General features: G+C 42.3%; 1 protein-coding gene across 1 annotated transcript in view; it reads right to left on the minus strand.

Annotated features, from left to right (window-relative positions):
- The window catches only part of rnf13 (ring finger protein 13), a 52035-nt gene extending 33211 nt beyond the window's left edge, over positions 1–18824 (minus strand). The window contains exons 1-4 of the mRNA XM_008291708.1: positions 18630–18824; positions 15292–15541; positions 14994–15074; positions 2267–2389 (exon numbers count right to left, since the gene is read on the minus strand). Coding sequence (XP_008289930.1) covers positions 2267–2389; positions 14994–15074; positions 15292–15405 — 318 coding nt within the window. The 5' untranslated portion in view covers positions 15406–15541; positions 18630–18824. The remainder of the gene's footprint in view (positions 1–2266; positions 2390–14993; positions 15075–15291; positions 15542–18629) is intronic.
- Between the last annotated feature and the right edge of the window lie 1439 nt (positions 18825–20263).

Here is a 20263-nt window from a genome sequence, read left to right on the forward strand (position 1 = left end):
TAGTTCAGACTTGCGCCGTGTTGATAGCGATGTGCAAATGTCACTACGCCGAACCTCGTAAGACTGCGGTCGTGACCATAACAGAGGAGTGATCAGGGTGCTCATTCAGACACGTTCAGATGCTGTCAGATTAGAAGCTGCTTTTTTCTTAATTTTAAAACTGACATGTCATTTTTACAGACATGCTTCCTTCTCTACTCCTCCCTCACCCTCCTGTCAGCATCCATCTCTTCCTCTCCAGTGTTGAACACACACACTTACGCTGCCTTCACCACCTCCTTATGGACGCTCCACTTCTCTAACGGAGATCAGCTCTCTCCCATCTTTCAGCCGCTTTTCATCTCAACAAGCACACGCAAAAAATCACACACAAAAAAACCACGCGAGGAAAAGAAAGAGAGGCGGTAAAATGGGATAAATGCTCATGCAGGAAATTGTGTTTAGGGAAATGGCCACTTCCTGTTTTCCTGCTTCAACAAGCTGATCTAAGAGCTTAAACTATCTCTGAACCACCATGTGCTGACACAAAGCAACGCGCGGTGTTTGTAATACTTCACACACGCGTGCGCACACACACAGTTCTAGTTTTGGAAGCGTGCCTTGATAAATTAACAGCTGCTGAAATAAATTGTTTCTGATTACCTCCAGGTGTTTCTCTGCAATAAATCAGCACCCACAATTTACACGAAGCAGACTCGCACTCAACGAAAGCTTATTAGTGAGACAAAACGGCCGTAATTCATTTGCACCAACAATGCTGCACACAGTTTAGGTCACAGTCGCTTTCATTTAGAATAAAACTGGATATGGGAGTGTCTACAAAGTAAAGAATACGTACATGTAAAGATAAAATTTTTACGCTTTCATTAAACCTGGAGATGTTTTGAGTTGATTAACCCTTAGAGGTCCGCCGTCACGCCGGCGTGATGTAATCATGTGACATTTATGAGACATCACAGCAGAAAAACTAGCGCACGCACAGTGATGCTGTCAACTTCACTCGAAAGTGCAGACTTTAAACTCTCTCCAAGTTTTTGTTTCATGTCGATAGACCACGTAAAACCGGAGATATGATGTTATAAACGTGCATGGGGAAAAAAACGTGTGTAAAATGTATGAAGCGTATGAAATATTTTTTTCCGACGAGCACTGCTACTCCAGTTAATACGGCAATAGCTCCACTCAGTCGAGCCAATCAAATCGTTTCGTTACCCTGCACGGCCAGCACACCGCCACAGCTCGCTGCCACTTTGCGCTTGTCTATACAGCAGAGCAGAGAGGAAGAGACGGTGATGATAGCATGGCTTGCTCCAAAAGATTGAAGGTTGATGAGGACGACTGCTGCTTTGAAGATGAGTGGACAGAGAAATGTATGTTCAGTCTTCCATCAGGCAACCAGTGTGCCTCATATGCTCTGAAAACGTGGCATTAATTCAAAGTAGCATCGTGAGGCGCCACTACGAAACAAAGCACAGCTTTGAGCAAAGTTATCCCCTGAAGTCCGAGCTGAGGGCAAAATAACCGATCTGAAAGCCCAGTATGACAGATTAATCTGACTCATCAGCACATTTACAGCCCAGCAACATGCAAACGAAACCTTTTATGTATTGTTTCCTGAGGATGTTGACTTTTTAACTTGAAGTGGAGGCATTCAGTTCTTTAGGCTGGGACCTCTTTAATTAAAGAGATAAAAGGGTTATTGGGCTCTGTTTGCACTGTTTAAAATGTATTTTATTCTGAGGTTTTTGTTTTCTCTAATCTGAAATAAAGGCCTTATTTTTTTTTGGCCTGGGACTACTTATATTTATGGTAAAAGAGCTAGCTGTGCACTCAGTTATACACATCTTGTACTGAAAATTGACAGTAAGTATTGTGGCCATAGGGGAAGGCTATAAGACACGAACTGGACTTCGGTTCGGACCTTTTACTTCGAGGAAATTTTAATAACTGGACCTCAGTGACTTTAACTTGAATACCCCTGTCTTAGAACGTAGGATAAGATGGTTTTAGAGAAACATCCTGATTTTAACCACAGATTGGGTTAAGTTCCCTGATACATGACAGACAGGTAGTTAAAGGTACTTGGAGTTTCAACAACTCTTTCATTACAGTTGACAGACTGCTAAAACTTGTGTATATGCTTCAAAAATAACATGTAGTTTAAACCTGCGGGAGGTGTTTGGGATTCCTAAGATGTGGTTGAGTCAGCGAGCACTTTCACCTGTAACGACTACACACACCCAACCAGACAGTTTAACCTCTGTACCTTGATGTCAAAGTTGCAGTCGAACCGCTTGATGAGGACGATGAAGGCGCCCGTCAAGTTGTCCCTCGGAGGCGGCTCGATGGGCTCGCATGCGTTTTCTGGGCGAGCGCCGATCAGGAAGCCCTGCGGGGAGGAAAATCGATGGACATGTTGAGAGAAAGACTTGACTGACATCCAATATGAGCAGATGTAATTTCCTTAAGAGCCAAATGAGTCACTTTCCAAACATAGATGTCTGATAATTACAGTGAGCAGTTGTATGAGGAGCAGTCTCTGGTTGACAAACTAAAACCATGTTTTTAAACAGTTGTGGTATTCAGACTGCAAAAAAAAAGAAGAAATAAAACAACCACCAGTCATGATTACCTACAATGATGCTGACATTTTTTCAGCTTATTAATTTTGGTATGAGAGTATCTGTTCTAAAGAAGCCATACTGGATCCGTTGGTGGTTTTGTTCAAGGGCACTTTGACAGGGATTCAGTGATAATAATGGTCATTAGCTCACTCACATTGCTGTTACTGATTGCATCGATAACTGATGTAATTGACCGTAGTTGATCCGTACAGATCCCCACCCAGAGTTTGGCGCCCATGTGAACCACAGATGAATTCCAGGGTTTAACATCGCATATTGAAATGCATTCTTACTGCCACTGCAGCTCTTTAAAGTTACTAGAAAGGCACTGGGAGAGCACAGTCCGAGACCAATGTCCTATCTCGCAATTATAAAGCAAGTGATCCAAAACACAAATGGCACTGACGGCAGACCTCCGCCTTGGCGAGGAATCCCCTAGATCTCCATGCAGGGCAGAGTTGCAGTGACAGATACAACGCAGTTTAGTGTTTACATGACCGGGGCAGCTGACAGTGACAATCATGGCTGCCTACCCCCCCGATCTGAAAAATGACCCAATCCATCACTCAAAAGCCGCTGCGCAATCCAGATTGTGAGTTTTGTGATCCATTCATTGCCCATTACTGATAACATCACAATGTGATAAATGACGGCGGCTGCACATCAAGACATGAGCACCAAAAAACAAGATTCCTTCTGTGTTTCTGATATCTGTATGTAAGTAAATCACAGTCCTTCCCAAGATATGATAACGCTGTTTTTTTGATCAGATTCTCTGCTTAGTGAGCCAATATACAGTTAGCAAGCTGGTTTCATTCCAGGATCCAATCTCAGCGTTCTGATCCAAAGTCTAAGCAGCACCATCCTCGTTTATCTTTCCTACTCGGGATGAGCAACATCCATCACATCCACGGATGAAAAGCAAACAAAGAAGCCCACAAAATGCTGGGGAACACTAGCCCCAGACGTAACTCTGATAAGACCATCATTAACCCAACACGGTGGTGCAATGAAAATAAAACCATCCACCGGAATACAGAACATTACCGACACACAAAGATGACGGTCGTTTATATGTATATATGCATGTGTATTATAGTCTACTAGATTTCAAGGATGCTGTTGAATCTTTCAGCGTCTCAGCTTGTCCTGAAAAACTCTGGTCCTTCCCATCTCTCCTTCTGCTGCTGTCTGCCTCAGTCCCATTTCCAGCGACAGCTTTGAAATGACTGATGAGAAGGAGATAGTGAGAAGGAAAAGAGAGAGAGGAAGGCTGACAGAGTGACGAAGGGAACAAGAACAAAGGCACAAAACAGCAAAAAGACACAATTATGGAGGCAAACAGAACTGGATACCCACAGACGAAAAGAGGACAAATGGAAAAAAAGAAAAAAAAAAATGAATGGAGAAAGACAAAAATAGACAAACAACAAGTAAGCAAAGAACCAGAGCGGATAAAAGGAGAAGGGAAATAAACAAGTCACGAGGAGGGTGTGACCTGATGCTACAGACATTTTAAAACCTCCGCTGCGCTTATGCAAGAGTAACTAACACCACTGTGTGTGTCGGAGCCGGGTGGTAGACGGGAAGTGTGGACTGCTGTGGGACTCTGGGACTCTGTTGCCACTTTCATCTCTTCATCTCTGTCTCTCTCTCAGAGCTATGGCTTTAAAAAAAGAAAAAGAAACTGGTCCAATATACCAGAGACAGTCAGCACTTTGTGTCTGGTGTCAGCTAGCAGCAAAAGTGATTTCCTGCATCTTGCCGGGTGTCACTGTGGTGCGACTCCAAAACAGCGGCTGAGCTACGTATGGAAAACGACCACAAATCTGTCTGTCTGAACTACAGCGGGGAGATGAAAACTGCTGACTACACTGCGCCACGTGGGTTGCAGTTTAACTTTAATACGGCTCGGCGTACGGAAGGTCAAATCCAGGGATCGGGGGGGGAATCTGCGGAATCTCACGTCAGGCGGGAGGAACGTGAGGAATCACCCACTGCCCTCGCCGTCGTCACCTCTGGGTGCCTCCAGCGCAGCCCAGCCTTGCTGCTAAATGACATCACTGTGCCACTGCCTCACATTCCTCCTCCTGACTTTGAAAGCAGCAGCAAGAGCGCCCTCTGTTGGACAGAAAAGATATCTAAAAGAAACACACAAAAAATAAAAGAACAACACATGCCAGCACTGCAGAATGCAGAGACGGGCAGGCTGAGGAACAGGAAATAACGGAGGAAGGAGGAGGGATCCTGAAAACATAGACTGAGGAGATTAAAACGCTGTCTGTTCGAGTGTATCGCATCTGACAACACAAGATGCGTCTAAAACCACATTAATACCACGATGCACAATTCCCTTTGCTCTGTCAGATTCTGAGAGCTGTGACTTACAAATTGTGACACGAGTCTTCTTGTAGAACGGTACGCAATAATAACTGATCCTGTGGTGCCCGTCTACTGTCACGTTGAGACCCTGTTGTTTGTTCACACCAGGATGACTCGGTGCCCCTGTGAGCGCTGCGAGTACAACATGTTCCTTTGTTCCGATCAATGGGGAAGATGCCAGTACAGTCGTGGTATGTGGTAATTAAAGACGTTCTAAGATAATAGTAATGGAGAATCTCCCTAAGAATGCCTCAATTACACAATATCAACTTCCTTTCATTGCATTAAGTAATGAAAATGTCACAATGTGGAACAACAGCACATCTTTTATTAAGCGTGAGGTGTTAGAAAGTATTTTAGTTTACACATTCGTTTGCAGCCCATCATCGCAATCAACCCCAAAAAACCTCTAAACCTGCCAGCCGGTTTGAAAGTCGCATTATCTTTGTGGAAATCAGTCGGAATCACGCCTATTTTTTCATATCAAGAAAATGTAAAAACAGGAAGCGGTGACTTTGTGACTCAGCTGCAACCAACGCTCACATGAATTTGAATTTGGGGACTTTTTGGGAGCTGAACTGCAGGCTGTGTTTAGGCAGAGCAAAGAGCAAACAACCAAGAGACCATAGCATGTGAAGCCTCGTATGGGAATGAATATAAAATGAAATGAATTATTGAAGCAGCAGGGTGGAGCGGTGGTTAGCACCGTTGCCTCGCAGCTATGAGGTCGCCGGTTGGCGTCCCGGTGAGGACACCCAGGATCTTTCTGCGTGGAGTCTCCATGTTCTCCCCGTGCAGTGTGGGTTCTCTCCGGGTTCTCTGGCTTCCTCCCACATGCCAGAAACATGTTGAGGTTAACTGGTGATTCTAAATTGTCTATAGGTGTGAATGTGAGTGTGCTTGGCTGTCTGTCTCTAAGTGCGACCCTAGTGAGCGGTGTATAGATAATGGATGGATGGATGGATTTTTAAGTTCTCTCTACTTCTAGTTGTGGTTGCTCTGTTTAGGTGCAGGACCTCATATTGCAGTACAAAAACAAGCCCACAGAAACTACCAATGTGACCGGAGAGTGCTTTGGGTTTAGAGGGTTAAACAGCAGTGAGCATCAAAGTGAAAGAAAAGACTTGTGTTCTTAGGTAACACTACTTGCACAGACTCATCAAAAGTGCTTGACAATACGATAATAGCAATGCAAACCCAAGACATCGAGTGTAAGGACAGTAAATCCACTTAATCCGCCACTGACAACCCAACAAAGTGTTTTCAGGTTCAATGATGTGTTGATTTTGTTGCGTCACATGACAAAGTCTGGAGCAGCTACTCCGATTTTAAGGGGTGGTCGCCATCAATGAGACTTGACTGCTTAAACCTGCAGTGTCTCCCCCTTCAGGCAGTGAGAGTATTTACAGTATATAACACTCTCACTGCTTTCTGTATAAAAACGTGGAAATCCATAAATCCAAAGAAAAGCTACAGTAGAAGACATCTTGCTGTACTCTCAAATGTGTAGCTTAAAAGCCAAACAGCAACATTTTCTGTGGAGTCATGCTCTCCAAACTTCAGAGGATTAGTGCTAAATAAAAACTCATGCAGAAACATCCTTTCATTTCTTCTTGTTGTACTCACTACGCAACAAACAACAACAGAGGGTGCTCATGTAATCTCTCCTGCGACCAAACGGAAGGACGTTTCCGTTTGAATTCGAGGGGGAGGAGGCCATGTTCCTGCGGTGAACTATTCCAAATTATTGCACAGTGATCACACTTAATCCTGTCAGTGAAAATCTCACTATAGGGCTTGTTTGCAGCTTTGCACTGGGTTGAGACAGGAAAACACAAAGGAATTAATAACTCATTCTAGCCTGACTGAAGCCTCCTGTAAGCAGATTAAAGCCTGTGTGACTCCACTCTCAGCTTCGTTGATGTTCAGATTCCCCACTCGAACCACTTCAAACCCCTCGACCTCAAGCGCGGCCACAACAGGAAGCAGGTGAAGCGACAGACTTTGCTTTCAAACAGACAAACAGACGCCGTATTTACACTTCACTTTTTATTCTTGCGTTACTATTTATGATATTTACTACATTGTGGCGTTGTGGCACCGACCCCTGACCTTCTTACTGAGGCTTATCCCATTATTGCTTTCAGCCTGGACAGGAATGCCAGTGAAAAGGGGCTGCTGCAGTCTAGATGTTTAAAAAAAAAAAGGTGGTCTGTTTCTGGGTCAACTTCAGCTGAAAAAATGTGGGTGGGGAAAGTGAACCATAAACCTGAAAGTCTCTAAACAGAATGTGAGAAAAGGAATAGAGCAGCCAATAAAACCATTTTGGTCTCCAGGAAGTAGTTTGTAGTAGTTCCAAATGTATTCATCCCCTTCCATTAAAGAAAAGGCAAAATTCACAAAAGTCACTCAAATAACAAGAAACTGAAAAAAGTAATAATAAATAAAAATTTGCTTAAATTATAATTTAGTGAAATTAGACATTGCTTTTGAATTGTGATTGAAAAGAATAATTTAAAAAAATAATAACTGTCCTGGACAAATTAGAGCACTTTGCTGATGAGCAGTGAAATCAGAATACCTGTCAACAGGTGCAGAAGTCTGATTGGGAGTTACAGAAAACACTTGATTGCAGTGATTGGCTCAAAGCGTTGTTCAACTAAATATTAGTTTATGGGTCCCATCATGCTTGTTTGCTTGCTTTGTTTTTTTGTTTTTTTTTTATATTTCTGTTGAACCGCAGTTCAAAAGCAATGCCATGATTTTCATTCAATTTTTATTTATTATTACTTTTGTCAATTTCAGCTTCTTTCAGTGACAGCTGTTTTTTTTCCATCTTTAATAGGAGGGTGTGAATACATTAGAGGACGACTGTATAGTATAATAACAGTGACACTGGAAGGCAGAGTGAAAAGTCAGCTGACATAAAGATGGGGGGAGGATGTGATCTAAAAAAATTCACTCTGGTCAACTTCTCTCCAAGAAGACATGTTGTTCGTGAGAACTAGAGGTCGACTTATACATTGATTAGATGATATTATTGACCAATTTTGGATCATCACAGACATACAGTATTCTTTTACAGAATAGATGACAGAATAAGGTTGTGGTCATCATAGTTTGTCCAGAAGAGCAGCTCTGACTCCATTGTTTCAAATCCTCGCAGCACTGTCGGCAGCGCATGTAGCAGAGTATGCATCACAGATAAGCCGGAGTCAAGCTTAGTCATCATGGTAAATTCAGAATATCTAAATCCCAAAACTGGTATCGGCCCCTTCAATGAAAACTGAGACAAACGGCGAAGAAACAACCCTCCTTCCGGCAAGCAACTCGGAAGGAGTATAAAGCCTGTTTAAGTCATCTGGACACTGACAGGAATTATGACTGCCTACTTGTTCATTATGGTACATTTACCAGAACCAGACACATGATGAATGACTCATGCAGATGCATTAAATAACCACATCATCTCCATGACAAACCACTAGTAAAACTGAGAAAATCCCACATACGTTCCTTTCGCTGCGAATGTCTCACCTCTTTTCTGTTGACACAACTAATACATTAGTGCATGTTCAGGCAGAAAACTGGTTTGACTATTTGCAGGAGCCAAAAGGTCGTTGATTGCACATTTAGCTAAGAACAAAACAGGGGTGGTTCTTTAAGTGGAGTCAGGGGACCTTCAGGGGTCGTTCAGGGCAGGGAATATGTGCTGAGAAGTACATTCTTGACCATGGGAACAACACGTGTGACAACGTAATCTCTCTGCGCTGGCTCAATTCGCTGGTGAAAACCAATGAGTGATATGAAAAGCTAAGAACCCGAATGAGTCAACCGTTGCCTGGAGATAATTCTATAAGACAATTTCATTACAGTTTAATTCACTTGAAATATGCCCCTTTGCGATGGCGGTCCCTGATGGCCTCCTCCCAAGCACGATGATGCGCCACAACACACCACAAGAATTGCTCAGGAATGGCTTGAGAAACACAACAAAGAGTCCAAAGTGTTGACCAGGCTTCTAACCTCACAAGATTCCAATCCAATCACACCTCCATGGGATGAACAAGACAACAACCCGCAGAACCCCAACTCCACAACCCACAGGATCCAAAGACTCAACGTCCCAGTGCCAGGACACCCTTTGAGGTCCAGTGTCCATGCTCGTTTGAAAATGTTGTTGTGCCGTAAAAGGCGAACTTACACAATACTAGGCAGGCGGTTTCAGTGTTGTTGCTGATTTGTGTACATCCGCTCATGCATCGTTGGGAATGAAAGCGTTTATCAAATGTGTCAATATCAAAGTCGTCGCATAGACATCTCCATCTATCTGTTACCTTTACCTGCTTATCCTGTACAGGGTCGGGGGATGCCGCACCCTCAAACAGTTTATACCGGACAATCACTACTACAAAGAGAAAACTACTGTAAATTCGAGACTATAAGTTGCTACTTTTTTCACATAATTAAACAGTAATGTGACTAATTTATGGATTTTTACGAGTTTTACAAATTTGCCTCAAGACGAAAGTGACATTGAGAGCAACAACGAAAGAGAGACTGAGGAAGTGTGCGACGAAATCATTCCGAGGCTGTTCAACTCTGACACTGAAGAAGACGACTTTAGTGGTTTTAGTGCGCAGGAGGAAGATGAAGATAGCGATCAATGACTTTTCCTGGTAGGCTGCTGTATTTTTTTCAACCAGCCGTGTTACAGGCACTGTTCGAGCATTTACGGTACGTATTTGTGTATGTTACCGGTACGTATTTAATTAAAAGTTTGAAAAAATCTTTCAGTGTTAATATCTCGTGTTACAACGTGGACACCTGCAGCTTATAGACAAGTGCAGCCTGTACATGTACAAACCTTGTTTTCTTTTTAAAATTAGTAGCTGCAGCTTATATTCAAGTGCACTCAATAGTCCGGAATTTACGAGATAATATATATATATATATATCCACAATTATATCTATAAGAAATTTTGAGTCTTCAGTTCCCTGTTTTTAAAAATAGTCAACAAGAGAACCTCAAGACATGGGAGGATTGAGAGGGTTGTGCAATGATAGGAACTAATTCATTCTGCTGCGTCAACAACAGTAAAATTAGCAGTCACCAGAATTATGCTGACAGCAGATGTAAAGATGAGGTTGGAATGGCTCTTCAACCCTTATTTTTTTTTACAAGCATTGTGAAAGAAATTGGGTTTTTATGTTTCAAGTTAAAATATGTAGTTTTATATTGACATATTTAAAGATATTGTGCCTTTTTGGAGGTTTTCACCTTTACTTTAATGTGTCATTAAGCTTTGTTTGAGCACGTAAAACGCTTGCAAGCTTACAAAACCCAAAAGTCAAAGCCAGACTGATCTATTGCCCCCCCCTCCCCCCACAGAGGGCACTTCTCCTTACCTGCCTCAAATTCCTCGTTTCAAGTCCTCTCTTACTTTTTTACGCAACACATTTGCGAAATGCCAGCTTTGTGGCTAGTTTGGCCATCAAACAAACAATAAATAGCTACCTCGCGGTTCAACATTAGTTCCTCACTAGAACTACTTCTATCAGGGCTACATCTCTCTGCCTGCACTCATACATAACCCTACACAAGCCATACCGTCTCACTTTCTGGAGCCAGCTGTTTAATTAGAGCACAGTCGCCATGATGAGTCGGCAGAACTGATGATGTCGATGCTGAAAGTGCATCGACATCAATATTTCTAATCGATGCATGTTTTTCTTAAACTTCACTTCATTACGACAAATGTTTTTCTTCGGTATCACGACATGAAGTCAGTCATTTCGACTTCAGTCACTGCTACAGCTTTGGACAGTGGCAGCGAAGTCTGACTCGGTTTAAGGTATACATTACCAAAGACAAAAGAGACATGTGGTGTGACCAGCTAAAATCTTGATTTCATCACAGCAATGTTGTCCCAACTCACCAAACATATGAGCTAAAAACACCAGCTCTGCTTTGTTTGGTGGCATTTCATACAATTTGAAGGCTTAAAGAGACAGGAGCTAAAACTGGGAATTTTCAGAAAGACACACAAACCGTGAGCAAAATAAAGTGTTTTTTGAACATGAAAGCATGTAAACATATTCTAGAAGACCCCAAAAATAAAATGATGAACCTCTAAATGAACAGAATATGAGCTCTATACCAGCGTCAGAGACTTTACCACTGGTTCTCTGCTGTTGCATTATCCAAACCACAGAGACTTTCCAAAGGAAATGCAAGCATCTCTTTTCAGACCGTGTCTACAGATTAACCTATAATTGTGGAAATGAAAGTGAGCACAAAAACGGAGAAAAAGAAAGAAATAAAAGCCTGAAACCTGAGAGAGATGCCAAGAACTTTACTGAGAAACGGGAAGAGAGTTATTTCAAGTTGGGTATTGTTTCTTGGCTCATTTCTAACATAATAAATGTCTAAATAAAATGTTACAGTGCTGCGCCTTGTCTTCAGTGTGTCGGCTGGACCTCATTTGTATATTTGTCCTTCAAAATACGTTCAGACTGCAGGACTTAATGCTCAATTCGGATTTTTTTTTTTTGTGAAATCCCATTTTTTTGTGAGTTCGTTCACATTTCCAATTAAATACATCTTGTATGTGAACTTCATATGACCCAAAAGTGTCCCACATGCGCAGAACGACGACACGACGACACGACGACACGACGATGTCACACGCAGCGAGCGTGCTCAGTGTTTATGGAAGTAAACATGGATGGTAACGGTGGAGCGTATCTGCCACTAACTAAAATGGCATCAGCAGCCAAGTACTGCCTGTGCGTTCCGGCCACTTTCACCCCGTCAGAGCGCTCCCCTGGGGTGGAAGTGGTCTCCCCTGACCGCGCCTAATATTCAAAGATTCATCATTAATTGGATCTGAGTTGTTCAGACTGTAATGAAAAGACCAGATACAGGTCACATAGGAGAAACAAAAATCGGATTTGGGTCACTTCAGCCTGCTGTCTGAACGTATTTACCTTTGATGTCAACTGACGGGCCCGTGCACATTCGCACTGATCAATTAGACGTGAAATCCAGCAATGCGTCGTGTTCTAACAATACACTAGTCATTATAACATTTATAAACAACAAATATTAACAACAAATGACCCGTCAAGCATCAAGCCCTCCTTGTATCTCGACCTCCGTCTTGACAATCCGACAGCCTTGCTATCCGACATAAAAGGTTTCACATTTAGTGTCGGATTATCGAGTCACGACTGTATTCACTACACTTGATTTTAGAGAGAAAACAAATGCCCAGAGGCTTCTTCCCCCCCAAAATGAAACTCAAGTTAAAGGGTCGCCATTTTGACACAAGTTGGGAGGATGTGCGCTCACTGTAGACGGTAACTTGACATATTTACATAACGGGATTTCCGGTGAGCATCACAAGCGTCGCAGGAGCCCTGGGAGCGGTACATTGCTGCACAAGGACACTACGTCAGCAGGGATGGTAGCTACATTTAAATTATTTACTGTGTTTGGATTGAACAGCCACAATCTCTGAACTTTTTGTTCACCCACTGTACAAATGCAGATATTTTCAGTTTCAGTCTTCCTTTCCAGTTGTTTATCAAGAAACTTTTTTTTTTGCAACATCCATCCCATTCATTCACATATTAACTGGAACGCACCACGTAAAACCTCCTCTTTAACTTCAAATCCAAGACACGCGGTGTAGCTTTCATACCGGCAAACTACGTTACGATGTACATTAACTCCACCTTGATCTCTAATATCGAACAAACGCACATGTGAGAACTGACTCGGGTATAGCGTGGGTACACAGCACACAGTGGCCTCGCTTTGAGTCTCGGAGACTGTAAACAGCCCGGGTTGTGCAACTGGAAACAGTAAAAGGCTCTGTTTGAAGCCGCCTTCCCTGTGGGGAATCCTCCAGAGGCAGACGGGCTTGTGCTGACATGTGATGCCAGAGGTTTTCTAGGTGTATTACAGCTTCAGTGCTGTTATGCTTGACTTAAAAATAAATCTTCAATAAACAACGCAAGTGAATACACTACATATTAACAAATCATTTTCGCTTTTAAGCAGGGAAAAAAAAGAAATCGCTGCAGGCTGCATGTCATGAGATGTTGCAAGATGTGCTCCCTTCTTTACTGCTTTGCTGCTATTACTTAGCAACACGACGTGAAAATAGGTTAGTCATGTATAACAATGGATTTACAATAATGCAAAAGTGCATTGCAGGTGCATTAAAGGATGTTGTGGGGGAAAAAACCTCACCATTACTGGCCCACGACCTCCCAACCAAACAAAACTTCAGTGGCTAAACTAAAGAGAAATGAGAATTCCTCTTGTACTTCCGTCTTTATCTGTGGTAATGTTAGTGCAGCTGTAAATCACAGCATCCGTGTGAACGAGCTCGCTGCTAAACTCAACAAGACAGACCCAGACAGAGGCAGCAAATGGGAGGGTCGGTCTGGGAGCCCTCGGGGACCAGACTTCATGTCTGCATGGCGCTCAGTGTCTCTGTCCCGGCTGGACAACAGCCGGGAGAGCAGAGGCAAAAGAAGACAAAAAACAAATCAGATGCAAAGATGAGATGAATTTAAGACAGAGCTGGGGACAGAGAGTAGGCCTTTCTCAGCTTCCACAACACAAAATCTTACATAATGTTCTTGCACACATACACAGAGCAGTATGTGTGAGATAACCCGGGCTGTTTGCCTCGATGGAGCAGATATCTACCTTTGTGGTGAGCCATATCAACAAACATATCATAAAGCTGATTAAAGAATATATACGAGCAGCTCTAACATGTTCTACATCTATTCTGATACACATTCTATAGCTGGGACACCCTGAGCCAACTGTCTCCAAGTGGGATCCCAGTCTGAGATCATGGCTTGAAGGGGGGTTTTTTTGTTTATGTTTTTTTTTTAATGTGTCAGAAAGTAAAAATTAACACCACGATGGATGGCCAGCAGAAACCTGTAATTGTGCTTTTGGAGTAAAATAGGCAGCAGCAAATGGGAAAATAGAAAAACTTGTTTTCATCTTTACAGCCTCCAAACTTCATGACGTGATGCTACAAGTCATCTCAACCTTAAGCCCTGTAACACACCACGGTGTCACGACTCATGTGACAATACCAAAACGATGATGTGAGCCTGTCACGGCGGTGAAGTGATGCTAAATATGGCACCTTCAAACTGAGACAAGTGTCAGAAAGTATAAATGTCCATAAACGCAGCGCTTCGTTCACACATAAACACAAACACAAAACAAGGCACAAAGCATTTTGCGATCAGTTTGCTTCTGCGTGCCTTTGTACAACAACAACAAGGGAGCTCTTTGCTGTGGGAAACACCACAATGACCAGCTTAGATAGCAGACATGAATCATCCCTTCTATGAGCTTTGTGGATCAACCAGTGTGCAGGCTGCCGGGTCCGGGGTGGCATACACAAACGTCACAACAACACACGTTATCGCCAACACAGAGCAGCAATGTTTGTGAGCTGTTCCATACGATTAAACTCTAATGGAGCTTCATTGAAGTTCATCCAGAGAGTGCTTGTATTTTGACGCTGATTCGCCATGTGTGGTTAAGTTTTCACACAGTCAGTCTCAGTGCAAAATGATTTTGACAATTTGAACAGACTCACTTGTGTTAAAAGTGCTTCAACAGCATTATAAAAGATAAGGAATATTTAAAACATAGCTCCTGCTGTATATATAAAATGCACTATTTGCATACTTAAATGAATTATTAATTTTGTTCTGCTTATAAATGTATAACAACATGTTTGTATTTTTCTATTTCTGATATGAGTATAACATATACAGTATTTTCCTCGAAAAAAAACAAAAAATTCAGTAATATAATATAATATAATATAATCATTTACATGGTTAAACTTTAATTCTTTGAAGCTGTAAAGTGAAAACATCTCAGCAAACAACCAACCCAGAAATCATAAAAACAACCCATGACCCCATAGCACTCACTTTCAGTCCATCACTTGGGAGCCGGTAGCCAAAGCGTGCAGGCAGGTCATCAAAATTCTCCGTTTTGTTGTCAAATGAGTACTGAAAGATGGGAAAATTGAATTACTGGTGGTTCTCTAATACACAAAGAGACAAACAGGAGTTTCTGAGCTTTACCTATCACATTATTTCTAACCTGGAAAGTTTCTAACACGGACATCCTATTGAAGATTTCTATCATTGGGGTGGTGCACGGTTATATTATTGTAACTGGTTTCCATCTATATTTATATGTGCATTTGTGTCAAGAATCACTCACAGCAGCAATATCAGCCTCCACGGGCAGCAGGTTGAGGAAGGCGAACAGTTGAACGGTGAAGATGGTGTAGATCTGTGTGGCCGACAGCATCAGCATTCCCAGGGACAGCAGCATCTTGGCATCACGTTACAACCCCCAGCTGCTGTGCCACTCACTCGTACGCATACAACACCATAAACACACGCAAAATGTCCACGCACAGCCGCCTGTAGGGGAGCTTCTGTGCACCGTCCGACCGTTGTCGTCACACCTGGAAAACAACACCAGCGTTTGTGTAATTAAGTAGCTTTACGCCGTCTTTCACAGAACCTAAAAACTGCAATTAAACTGTTTTAATGTAAACACACACAGCGCGAGGAGCACATTGTTGTTGACCTGCTGCGAGCGAGTTTAAAATACTTGTCACTGGAGGAGGCTGCACACAAACAGCAAAAAAAAGCACAAGGTCAACTTGAACACATTCTTTTAGGAATCTCAAGTGACGTTTTAGAGAAAAGCTTCTGTTTGATTGTTTGTTCCACAGAGAAACCTGGAGTCAAGGTGAGCTACAAATCAGGAAGGATGAGATTATAATGTTGGTTGTCATGAACACATCAAGCGTCGATGATACCACCTCCCCACACTTACTGCTATTTAATGATAATATAGACTAGCTGAGAATGTAGTTACTCCATATGTTCATTTATTTCTCATGTACGCTGCATTTCTCTTGGTTTAAATCTCCTGCAAAAAGTGCACACAGTGGGGAAAAGAACAAAGAAAAGGAATGAGCAGAAGTTAGTGTTCTTCTGTTTATCTTTTTGTATTGTATATATAGTGTATACACCTCACCTCTTTAAGTTATAGTTGTGTTTGCTTGCTTTTCTTACTGTCACTTTGCTGCTGTGACGTTGCAAATTTCCCCTTGTGGGACTAATAAAGGATATTCTACTCTATTCAATTTGCAACTTTTTCCCATGGAGCACATAGCGACGGGACTGTCTTTCTGCTAGCCTCTGTGAGGCTTTGTGTTCTTACTGCCCAGTTGCTTCATACAGACCTCACTGAGCTGCAGACCAAACATCCCAGCATGAGGAGTTCAAGCTCACAAAGCAGAGGGCAGCATGTGATCTGGTCAGGAGAAATCAACAGCTAAACACTTGCCAAATTCTAGGCAAGTAAACTGCGTCGCTGTCAAGTGGGGGAGGCAGTATTCGAAGATTGCATGATCTTGGTTTATTGTGTGCATTTGAAAGAAAATAAGAAGAGTTTGCTAACAAATTATGGGTGTGAGAAAGAAGGGACAGCACGCTGTCATTAACTTTTTGTTATATTTTATCTATAATCCAACAACAGCTTGTTTTCATTGTCATTTTGGCTGATATTATTTTCCATTGCAATGGTACCACGTGTCTAGCTGACAAAAGTAAAATTTAAATGGTTGGAGCATATGGGGAAAGTAAAAACAGCTTCAATAGCATCTGCACTCACTTATAACTGCTGTGTTTAAGCATCTACATAATATTAAGATTCCTTGTTGCAAAATTTGTCAGATAATCACCGATCACTGAGAGACAATAAAGATCACACTACAAGGCGAAATGGATAAGACATTCACAGCACACAATAGTTTAAATTGCAACAATGGCATCATGAGAGGGGCTGCAAGCTGGAGCGGTGGTTAGCACTGTTGCCTCGCAGCAAGAAGGTCACCGGTCCACGTCCCAGTGAGGACACCTAGGATCTTTCTTTGGAGTTTGCATGTTCTCCCCGTACAGCGTGGGTTCTCCAGCTTCCTCCCACAGTCCAAAAACATGTTGAGGTTAATTGGTGATTCTAAATTGTCTGTAGGTGTGAATATGAGTATGTTTGGTTGTCTGTCTCTAAGTGTCGCCCTGTGATAGGCTGGTGACCTGTCCATGGTGTCCCCTGCCTTCACCCTGAGTCAGCTGGAATAGACTCCAACCCCCTGTGACCCTAGTGCAGACTAAGCCGTGTATAGATAGATGATGGATGGGTATCATGAGAAATATTTTTTCTAGAAATCTAATTCAGAAGCTTCTGTCATACAACACTGGCCTGATATGCTTCAGTGCACCCTCAGCTCCACTAGGGTCTTTCTGCTTCAGTCCTGAAGTTGTTCCCATTTGCATAATTTTCTATTTCTGTTGTCAGACAACATAATGATTATCAAACAGCGACTGAAACACAGACTACATGTGAACTGTGGTCAGTTCAAAACCATTCACCAAAACATTATTGTTATTAACTGCAACACTGACAAGCTCACCATAGACAAGCTGAAAACAACTGCTGTGAACTCCATGTAAAATCCTACTCTCAGACTCGCTTACCACTGCCATGCTTTTACCAGCATTACTCAGCGTTGTCAGTCACAGACACAGAGAGTCTTCTTCCTGAATAAAGGTGCAGCTACAGACACTAAAACAGCCCATTACTACAGGACTCAAACCAGGGGTTACACCATCACAGTAAAATGCACCATCTTTCAAGTATTTTGAACGAGATAAGATATATCCTGGAGACATGTGAGAATTTCATGACTTTGCTAAAAAGGGGGCACAATCTGGGACCCTTGAAACTGTCAGTGAACTACAATATTAAAAGGGAGATCTGTGGTGTAGACATCCAACACATACATACATTTATACATCTATTTATGACATCACATTGCCCAGCCATCAAGTGTATTTTCATTACCTGTTAGTGTCATACAGCATTTCAACGTACAGTTTTAAATGATCACAAACATGCTTCAAGTATGTTCCACAAATAACAACCGGGGTGTTGCTATTCTTGATGAAAACAGCCGTCTACAGTTGTGATTTAGATGCCTAAAATGCATTTGTGCACGAGATAACTATGTGGCTGGACATGATGAGACATTACAGCACAGCAGTCTGAGATCACAACAAATCCAAAAGGGAAGCGAAAGCAGCAACATGATGATGACTGAGGGTCAAATGACAGCAATCATGTTTTGTTGAAGAAAACCATGAGATCATATTAGGATGGCTAAATGCATACGTACGTGTGACCGAAGGTAAAACTGCAAATGAGAAAACACACAATACCGAGGATATGTCAGAAAACTCACCCCCAAATTACACGACTAACATTGGGGTATACACACCAGACAGTTTTTTGCAATATAACGGCGGCAGCGATAATGTCACACACTTTTAAACAGAGACATGTTCGAAGATGCAGCTTACACATAAATAAATCAGCGTGGACAGCCTCAAAGGTGTGCGGCAAGCTAAAGACACACAGCGTCCTGTGCGAGAGTTAGCACGGGGCTAGCTTAGGTAGCTAGCCCGCGCCTCCTGGGTGTTTACCTCTATGTCCGCTCGCAGGTTTATCTCGTCCGCAGATTTAGAAGATGACAGCGACATTGCCCTCCTTTGCTAAGCATCGTATGAGAGAACACGAATAACAGTGATGATTTCGGACGCACTTCATTCCGTTTGAACGCTGGGTCAGGGAGCGTGATCATAAACGTTACTGTTTAATCCGTTAGCTTCTTGTTTCATGTGAGAGCGCAAACTTCCGCCGCTCTGCTCCCGGCCTCTGATTGGATGGAGCACCTGTCAATCATCCCTTTCCGGAAATGACTCTGGACGTAAACAGATCCACGTGATGGCACAAACGGCCGTTTACTGCCATTTAGGCTGAGCCAGCCTGTCTACATTTACAGCTTTATTACCGCTGCAGCTGGGCATTATCAGATTACCTGGCAGCGCAGAGGAACACTTAAAGAAACTATATATTTTAAAAGGGGAAAAAAACGTTGTGCTCTTCCTTATCTTCTCTTATGTTGTCACCCTCTGCCTTCAAAACTATGGATACTCACTTTTAAATCTCTAGCACCCTCTATAGAAAATGGGGTGCATCTTCTTTTTAGGGATTCATATGTTTGGGATGAGGGAATTGGTTGCAGTCCACAAGTTGTGACCTTTCATATACATATATTTATATATGCAAGGAACAGAGGGGGGAAATACAGTTTGTTTACTGTAGTGTGGGGTAAAACTTTATAAATCTGTGCCTTGTTGTAACTTCTCAAGATTACAATATATAAGAAAAGACAGAACTTTATCATTCTTATGCCAGAAAAAACATCAAAAAACATGAGAATAGAGTAGCAATAAGATAAGCGTACAATACGTAAGAAAGCATTAAACCTGAATGACCACTAGAATAGAAAGTAAGACAGAATAGTGGCAATTATACTAAAGTTATGATGTATTATTAAACATTACATTGAAATATTGCACGTGATATATGGACATGTATGCATGACCACATAAAAATAATCACTTTCTATTGAGTATCTTTTGATTTGTGTTTGTTTTTTTTATCAAATTCCTTATTAACTTAAATAAACATTCCAAGTACATCTTTATTACTGCCAAGATCACAAGTAAAAAAAGGAAGAAAAAAAAAAGACTGAGAAATAGTGCTCCCTCCTCATTGACCATTATCAAAGGAAATTTGTACAACAAAAAATTCAATACCATAACTAAAAACATGTTCAAATCATACTCTTCAGTCAAAACTAATAAAGGGTTAAAGGATGTAGGAACCATTTAAACAACAGCATAATAAAAGAAAGTCCTCGGTTTGAATCAGCTGGTCAGTCGGGTCCTTTCTGTGTGCAGTTTGTGTCATGTCCCTGCAGCCTCGGCCCCTGCCGCGCTCTCTCTCCGGCTCGCTCTCTCTCTCTGGCGTACCAGCACGCAGGCAGGTGTGCCTGGTTACCTGTTATCTGCTGTTTGGTACGTGGGGATTGGTTCGCTCCAGCTGCGACCTCCGGTCTGCTGGTGTTTCAGCTCCGGCCAGACACTGCTCCAGTGCCATTGACTGTAAGTCTCCCTTCTGGGGAACTCGCCTGGCCATTAAAACGCAGAGGAGGCCCCCAGTCAACTTCCATCAGCATATCATCCAGCGAACTGACCTCATTTTTATTGGA

The sequence above is a fragment of the Stegastes partitus genome, unplaced genomic scaffold (assembly GCF_000690725.1).
Source record: "Stegastes partitus isolate 25-593 unplaced genomic scaffold, Stegastes_partitus-1.0.2 Scaffold756, whole genome shotgun sequence".
Lineage (NCBI taxonomy): Eukaryota > Metazoa > Chordata > Actinopteri > Pomacentridae > Stegastes > Stegastes partitus.